Below are 9333 nucleotides of genomic sequence, written 5' to 3'. Positions count from 1 at the left end.
CACAAGAGATGAAAAACATTCAGGACTAAAATGTATGCTGATGGTCTATGTGTGTGACTAATCAATTGTAAGTCATGAAATTAATTTCCACCTCACAGAAATGGACCTAATACCTGGAATTGGTGGATTCAGATTGTCAAATCAGCCTGTTCTTCTGGTGTGTCCACTACAAGCGAGCTTGGAGGTGAAACTCAATGCTTTTTCAATGGTGATTTGCACAACCATGCATTGAAATGTAGCCTTTATCTACCTTTTAATTTTCTTGCTGGACAATCAGGTGTTTAATATGACCAATATGAAGGCCTTGAGGAGGAAATCTCGCCTGTTGACCGGTTACCTGGAGTACCTGATTAAGCACTACTACAGCAAACATGAGGCTCACCCAGAGAAGCCCTACGTGGACATCATCACCCCGTCTAACCCCGAAGAGAGGGGATGCCAGCTGTCCCTCTCTTTCTCTGTCCCGATACGTGCCATGTTCAAAGAGCTGGAGAGGAGGGGTGTAGCAGTGAGTAGCATTCAGTACTACTTCATGAGAGAGAGAGAGAGAGAGAGAGAGAGAGAGGGTGGGTGGGTGGGGGGGGGACCAAAACCTTCATTTTGACATCATATGTGACCTCAGATATGTTGTAATCTGCAACTAACTGATCACTACTGTTTGTTCGCCCTCTGCCTTAGATAAGACAGACCACAGTTCAGTCTGTGGACTTTGTCTCTTATCAGGGCAAGCTCAGTAGCAATGGTATTTATCTCATGGTTAAAGAGATTGTTTGGAGAAATAAACATTATATATATTTTTTAATCAGAACACAATAAATATTGTGTTTGATAATTGGGATGTATTGCATGAGTTTAATCAATAAATATTAAGATTTTATAAAATGTACTAATTCACAATTTCACGATTTGATAGGAATGTAGGCCAAGGTCAAGACACTATATAGGTTACTGCATGACTTCCAGGGGCAGTTTCAGCTTGTCATTACAGTTAGTGGAAATATAATAACAGTGACCCCTGGTGGTGAGTAGGGTTCATTAACACATGTTTTGGAATAACAGCGACCCCTGGTGGTTAGTGGGGTTCATTTACACATACTGTGAGTTGGAATAGCCTAATAACAAACTTCTTGCACATACTTCATTTTCATCAGAATATGACACTGTAGTGTTTTCCACTAAATAACTTTGAATATATACATATACAGGTGCATCTCAAAAAATTAGAATATTGTGGAAAAGTACATTGTCCTGACACGACTGAGAGATTAAAGACTTAATTAGCTGATTAGAGCTCTTCTCAGGTCAACATTTATGTATTATAAACTGTTTATTGTAATATTTTGAGACTCTGGATTTTTTATTCCCATGAGCTGTAAACCGTAATAATAAACAAAGTGCTATTTCAAGAAAAAGTCCTTGTATATGGGTCTAGAGGCATTTCTTAGTAAAAGTTGGGAACAGGACTTTTTATCATAATTAACATGTGCTGAATCCAACTAGCCCTGTTCCCAAGCTGAATTTTGAGTGTTTGACCATCTAATTAGCATAAACAAAATGGCTGCCAAAATGGCGATTTTGGGCACTTTCTTCAGACGGGCATCATTATACCATGTACATAAATTAATATTGTTCACATCTGTGCATCTCAGAAATCTCTTGTGGGCAATAAATAAAAAGTAAAGGCTATAGAAAATATAAAAATGCAAAAAAAAAACTATTATTATGCTAATTAGCATTTTTATCACCTTATTATACTCTTGACTATGTTTACAGTCCTCTTTGGCAAAGAGTGTGGCCTGACTTCATTGGTAAACATCTTCTTCGTGGTGGGGACACATGTTTGGAGTTTAAAATCATTGGAGTTCCTTTGAACTAATCACGAACAACCGTAGAAATATCAGTAGAATATCGCTATGTTTAAGTGTAATAAAGTGTGTACATTTATAAATATAAATAGAATACTATGGGTGGGATAGGGGCAAAATGTTCGCCTCCTTGTTGTCCCTGTGAAGGTTGCCATCGACATGGACACCTCAACAGGCACAGGTAAGGAGGCACCGGGGGGGGGGGGGCGTTGATGGAGGGGTGTGAGGAACCAGTGATGCGCTGAGCAGTTTTCACCATCCTCTGCCGTTCTTTCCAGTCGGAGGCAGAGCAGTTGCCATACCATACTGTGACCATACTGTGACCATACAGTTGGTGAGGATGCTCTCAATGGTGCAGCGGTAGAGGTTTAGAAGTTCACCAGGATCTGAGGAGAGAGGTTGTGTTCTTTAGTCTCCTCAGGAAGAAGAGATGCTGGTGAGCCTTCTTGATCAAGGTAGAGGTGTTGAGGGTCCAAGAGAGGTCCACAGAGATGTGGACACCCATAAACATGAACTGGTGACATGCTCCACCTCAGTCCTGTTGATGAGGATGGGGCTTGTGTGTTAGCTTTTGACTTCCTGAAGTCCACAATGAGGTCTTTGGTCCTCTTGGGGCTCCGCGATGTTAGGTGCTGGACCTCCTCCCTGCAGGCTGTCTCATTATTGTTGCTGATGAGAGCAATCACCGTAGTGTTGTCTGCAAACTTGACAATGGTGTTAGAGCCATGTACAGATGCAGTTGTAGGTGAAGAGCGAGTAAAGGAGGGCTCAGCACACGCCAGTGTTCAGGGTGAAGGTTGAGTGGGTGAGGTTATCTAATCTAACAGACTGCGGTCTGTTGGTTAGGAAGTCCAGAATCTAGTTTCAGAGGGAGGTATTGATGTCCAGTTCACTGAGTTTGGTGATCAGTTTGGAGGGGATAATGGTGTTGAATGCTGAACTGAAGTCAATGAACAGCATTCTCACATAGTTGTTGCTATTGTCAAGGAGGGACAGGGCAGAGTGAATTGCCATAAAGATGGCATCCTCTGTTCTGGCAAATTCTCTTGAAGCATTCTATACTGCAAACAAAATCTACCTCTGGGTACAATTAAAGTAACTTAAACTTGAACTTGCACTAGTTATAAAGTTATTCATCTATTAATTCACAGGACATGCAATCATTTTACTAACACAAATGTTGTGCTGTACTGCTATGCTGTGATACTGTAGGGATTCAATCCCCTTATTTTTTCTGCCCCCCATTTTCCGTGTTATCCACAGTGTGACATGAGGGAACCCAATGTTTTACGGATTGCCCCAACCCCTCTCTACAACTCCTTCTCCGACGTCCACCGACTCATCTCCACTCTGGGAGCAGCACTGCAGGCTAGCAACGAGCTCCAGCAGGCCAGCAATAAGCTTAGCCAGTGATACCTACAGCATCTAACAGCCCTCCTCCAAGTACACAGCAGGTATTATTGAATCATGGGAAAGAGAGTCTCTGTGATGAATCCAGTGACATAGCTGGGTTCAGTCTCAAGCCTTGCGCTTGGCTTTTAAACACAATGCAGCGTCACCTAGTGAATTTAATCTCTCAGAGAAGCTACACCAGGTGCGCAACTGAAGTGCTCCGTTCGTGTAGTGTAAAAATAGTTTTTAGAAGACTGGTCTAATTTTTTCTAATGTACGCACCGCTATCACATCTGATGTAACCAGTGCTACTGATCACAGTGGACGCAAAAGGAACACTTCAGTGTCCAGTGTAGCCCACTGTAAGGTCTCCCTATAGTTTGGGTGTGAATCTATGCTGGTCAGCTGCTAATTCAAGATCAGATCAGGTTTCAAACTAGCTGTGCTGAATTAATATGATCAATTCCTAGTGATCATAGTGATGAAGGGCCCTATCTCGGCGATCTAAAACACATGGTCACTGGCGAATAGCTTAAGGGTTTGTCCAGTCCACATTGGTGGTGGTTTTGTTATTAAATGTTATCAAACGTCGGGCGCCTGGCACAAAATAGGCGATTCTTATGTTTCTTAATCAGTCATGGGTGTGTTTTGGGCATAACATCCTTTAAACCAATGAAAATTACATCTGTCATTCCCTTTAACAACAAGCAGCGCAACTTCAAACAGCGCATCGGTATCTTGATAGTCAGCGGCACATTTGAAGGAATCTGCTTGCACGCGAGACCATATGGAACCAGTATACCACTAAACCATGCCTTACTAAAACCTAGCAGAGCAAAGCCTACACACATATGCACTCGTCTATTATTTGAACTCATTGGCAAAGTGAAACTAACTTCACCGTGGAACAACAAAACAGTTATACACAGTTAATTACTTTCACTATTGACGGACAATGGGTTACCATCGAAAACACTTACCCCAATAATGTTCGAATGTTTGAATAAAAAACCTAAGGACGTTTATACTGCAAAGGAGTTGCTGCTTACATCTCGTGACAGTGCGTCTTGAGCTGTGCTTCATATGCGCCTTTCGCTATAGACCAGGTTTTTCTTGGTCAGTGGCATAATGCTTTTTAGATAGTGTGAGATAGCGATTTTTAGACAATGCACCAGATAACACCTTAGGTCGTTAATTGCCACACCTCTGAGTGCATTGTTCATTAAAAGAGACGTGCATGCCGAAAAAATTGTGTAAGATAGGAACGCTTTGCGTTGTGATAGCAATACGCTTTGCGCTTAGTTTTAGATTGCCAAGATTGAGCCCGAAATGTATAACTTCTCTGTATTGTAAGTGTCTACTGATATGGATGTCTAATAGTGCCAAAAGTGACTATTGATATGTCTACTACATTACCAAATATACCTGTAACCTCAGGAAGTGACAAGGTGCTGTTCTATGTCTAATTCCTCTTACATACTGTGGACCTGTATATATTGTCAGCTTGTTGGATTAAACATTAAATGTTTACAGCATAATGCACAAAATACATAGAGCTGGAGTTTGATTTCTTTCTATTGCCCTGTCTTATAACAGAGCCTTAATGGACTCAGGAGCCACTTAATGGGCTACTTGCACGTATGGCTCGTTTGTTTCCGGTGGAGCCAGGTGTGTTTGAACCTGCTGTTATTGTTAATGTAATTAGTGTCTACACGGACCCGGTTGGGTGTTGCACTTAGTGAATCAGCATGTTATGATAAAGAAGGATTTATGCGTGTTAAAATATTTATTATTGGGCAAACAAGATATTCAGTGTCGGAGTGAAGATGTAAGGAGCAGAATATAACCGAAGATGCCTTTATAACACAGTTAACGCTCTACCAGAAAAAAAGTGGCTGCATTGAGAGTCTTTCATGCAAGTAGCATGTTGAAACTGCTCTGTGTGAACACATATATAATATAACATATAATATAACATAATATAAATAACATTGTTATATATCAGTTTTAATTTCAAATCCTTTAAATAAACTTAAATTCACATCTATTTCCCCTGGACAATAACTCAGCATCTAAACTGTGATGGGGTGGCAACACATATACTGCTACGTAACGTGTAACTGCAGTCAGGGAAGAGTTTGGCATGAAAGCCAAATAGCCATTCGGACACTTTCATGCACATGGATTGGACTAAAGACTAGATTGAAAACATTTTCCAGTTAAGATTTTCACACGTTTTCTTTTAGTATAGAACTAGGCTGCACAGGAAGTAAGCCCAAAGTGTTTCATAAGCTTCCTCATTTGTTTCTTTGAGTGCCTGTACCTCAGCATACAGTAGTTCATATTGCATATTTCAGAATTACAGACTGCCATTCTGTTACAGCATGTGCTGTCGGAGTACGTCAGAAGATGCTGTGTATGGGCCTGTTGTGGGTTGGGCAGATATTTATAGTCTAATGCCCACAAGATGCTGTCAGCATGATGCAAGCTGTTTGCAAGTGAGGAGTGGGATGATTAGGTGCATAGAAAGAACAAAAGTGAGTAAACAAACAGATAAATAGATAAAAACATTTGCCACAGTTGCACCGCAAAAATCCAATTCGGTACTCATTCAGTTTAATGGCCAATTTTGTTACACTGAGCTCTGCACGTTTAAAGTCACAAATACAAAGACAGCTGAATATATTACCATCATATAGCATAAAGACTCGATTCCAGTAATGCCGATTACTGGTATTAAAGCACTTCACTCAGACACCCAGTCATTGTAAGTGAATGCCTCATTATGGATTAGATTCCATGCATCTGAGGAAGAGAATGAACTATGATGAAACAACTGGACAATTTCTTTGTGAGGAAGGGAGATTTTCCCCATGAAATCTGATGAAGGATTCACACTGGGACCTTCTAGTGTGAATTTCCTCTTCGTAAGAACTGATTGCTTCATTAATTGAATTAAACATAAAGCAACTGCTTTGGAAAGGGCGGGGTCATTGCTTCCATAACCATGGTAGGAATGGGCTAGATGTTTCAAATATAGGCCTATTGAGCATAGCCCGCTGAAGCCATCTTTGATACTTAATTATTGCCCCCCCCCCATTAAATTGCCCCTATTTAGTGGAAGAAAAGGGTGCATCAGCCATTTGTGTTTGCTTTCCTGCGATCAGGGAATTTTATGAATTTAGATAATTGAAATTAATATGTCTTTACAGCCGGTGATTAGTTGATTGCTCCAGAATGTTTGCTTTGAGACACAAAGATTTGTTGAGGGCAATTTGCGCTACAACGTATCTGAAATAGTTTTAAAAGGAACCAAAAGAACATAGAAACATATAAAGTTACAGATGAGATACACCATCATTTTCACTGATCACACCCCATTCATTGTAATAAAAACCTTATGAAATGCAACCTGATGAGAAACATTTACTTTTGTGTGTTTAACTACATGGGGTGGATAGAAAATGGTGATATTGCAAACCCTATATCTCCACCAACGACATAAATGAGTCCCAGTGGTACATAATTATTTTATTATAATTACTGCAGGCTTAAATTATGCTTATATTATATTTACATACTTTTTTAGACTTATATTATACGTATAGCCTTTAATTGATGCAATAACCAATATGTTCCTTTTTTCCGATCTCAATTTATGTGCGACTTCTCTGACTGGGATGAATGTTGGTGTGGCTATGTGTGCCATTAGTGTGCCATTTCCATTATTTTGTCTACATTATTTTGTCTGTATGTTGTCCAGAAATACAAATACACTGATGAATGTTTTAAAGACCTTCTTTGTCACTCTTGAGTGTCAAATTCAATATACAAAACGCATATGGTCGTAAACCAACTGATGGAAATATTTAACTGATTTAATATTTACATTTGGATTGGGTGTGTTTAGTCTGTCCATCAAAATGAATCTCTTAACATGAATGTTGATAAATAGTAGCTACATTAAAAAGAAAGAGAAAAACGTAAACAAATCTCTGCATATAGTAAACACTAAATAATTGCATGTCATTCTCATGGCCTTTCACTCCTCTCGTCATGTGACAGGAGAGAGTCACTCTGCATCAGGATGTCCTGTCACTCTCTCACATACAACACCCCTCCTCCCCACCCACCTACCCACACACACACACACCCCTACTGAGTTTGGGAGAGGCCCTACAATCTCCCAGCATGGGGCTGGAAATGGAATTATGCAGAAAGATGATGAGTGATCCATCTCCGAGTGCATTACACACCTCAGTGACCGGGGGGTCTTAGGCTGCCAATTAACACCTCCTTCATTACGTGTTGGGCTCTCCTTAATGCTCCTGACCGTGTTTATGCACTATTACCTTGACGGATGCCTCTCCCACAATTAGACATAATTGGCATATCAATATGCAAAAGCTAAATGGATTAACCTTCTTTAAAACTAATGAGCACTCTTTTGCCCAGCTGGTGAACGCACCAACATTTGCATTTGTCATTTCTTTTATTTTCTTTTTTTTTTAGGGAATGGATGAGGGGAGGGGGCGTTGAGGTGGTGAGGTCAGAAGCAGAGGGGTGGGTTTGCAGAATATAAATAATTTAGAATCAAATAAATGAGCAAGACACATTTGATATGATCCCTTAATAATTTCCTTCTCGCAAAAAATCATCAAGCCTTCCCCCAAATTCTTGAATAAAATAAAATAACGTGTACAAGAGTTAGTGTGGTTTCTCCACTGAAATCTGACAGCCTCCAAAAACGTGTCAGGCGGCTGAGTAGTTTCTCCTGCACAGTTTTGGCGCAGCTCCAGAGATCTGTGCTGCTCGCTACATGTGGATGCGGATATGGTTCAATATGATCTAACCCCTGATTCAATTTCCATGCATTACTTTCCAAAGTCTTTGTGATTTAATCACTCCGGGCAGCTTGGCACGCCCTGGACCTGTGCGTTTGGCAACCGGAGCGATTTGTGGGTGTTCCAGCGTACACCCTGGCTATCCAGGAGGACGCATCGATCTGAGCTCGCTCTCTGCCAGGCTCCTATGCTCGAGGTAGCAGGAGTGTCGGCTGAATTGCTATCAACAGCAGCTCTTGTAGAACATCTGGCCTTTGACACCGGCGAGACTTCGAGCGAGCGAGACAACGAGTGCGCTAGCGAGTGAATGATACGATGCGAGGTCGCCGCAGAGAGGCTATGTTTTACACACCGCTCTGCTAAACAGCCCCCACTGAAGGGCCCTGCCTCGGGCACTGTGTACATGTTGCACATGTTGAAAATGAGAACTTCAGCTGTATGGAGACACACATGAAATTACAAGGAAAGCCGTACAGTAAAATAAGTCTCATCCTACTCTACACATTGCCAGTGTGAAATTAAATTATATTCATCTAACACTGTTAAGACAAAAGCCTCACCAACTACAGAATTGCTGGTGTTGGTGTACCATAAATTGATCCACACTTCGGACTCATATTATAATCCACTCATAATAATTCGAGTTCATGCCTTGTTATATGCATCTGCTTAATAGCCTCTCTCTCTCTCTCTCTCTCTCTCTCTCTGTGAGTACATTTCTACTTGGCTCACCGGCCTGGCTACATGACTGCTGGCGTTGGGGAGAGTCGAGTCCTGCAGGTAATAAGGATTAAGAGCGGCATACATCAAATTTAATTACTTCAGATCGCTCCCCCTCAGGCTGGTTCCTGCTCTCCATGCTTCTGATCTGACAGCTGGAGAAGGTAGCCAGGAAGGCCAGTTAGGGGACTTTTCATCATTTTAATTAATTGTAAAGGAACTAAACCATAGCCAGAATAAACTGGGCTTGTGCTGTAGTCAAACTAGGGCCTCACTGTGTTATTAAACATTGCCCCCCTTCTTTTAGAGGGAAAAAGTAAACTGCATCTATCAGGCTAGTTTCAACTTATTTATGTGAGCCGATGAAATGTTTTTAAAATTATATTTAAAAATATATTTTAACAATATAATCCCAGTTAAACCACACTGGTAAAACACACTGTCAGCCTTATCAGATATTGGATCAATGAGCATGTGTGTATTTCAATACTTTGTCTCTTGCAGCAGGAAAT

General features: G+C 40.9%; 1 protein-coding gene across 1 annotated transcript in view; it reads left to right on the top strand.

Annotated features, from left to right (window-relative positions):
• The window catches only part of kynu (kynureninase), a 12181-nt gene extending 7375 nt beyond the window's left edge, over positions 1–4806 (top strand). Inside the window, exons 12-14 of the mRNA XM_076303421.1 lie at positions 99–184; positions 278–508; positions 3129–4806. Of these exons, the coding sequence (XP_076159536.1) occupies positions 99–184; positions 278–508; positions 3129–3278 (467 nt within the window). The 3' untranslated portion in view covers positions 3279–4806. The remainder of the gene's footprint in view (positions 1–98; positions 185–277; positions 509–3128) is intronic.
• Positions 4807–9333: the final 4527 nt, after the last annotated feature.

This window comes from Alosa pseudoharengus, unplaced genomic scaffold (assembly GCF_046254945.1).
Source record: "Alosa pseudoharengus isolate Yale_2024_CS ecotype anadromous, Long Island Sound unplaced genomic scaffold, YU_APseudo_1.1 YU_APseudo_1.1_scf_24, whole genome shotgun sequence".
Classification (NCBI taxonomy): Eukaryota; Metazoa; Chordata; class Actinopteri; order Clupeiformes; family Clupeidae; genus Alosa; species Alosa pseudoharengus.
This window is presented reverse-complemented; position numbering and strand designations above follow the sequence as displayed.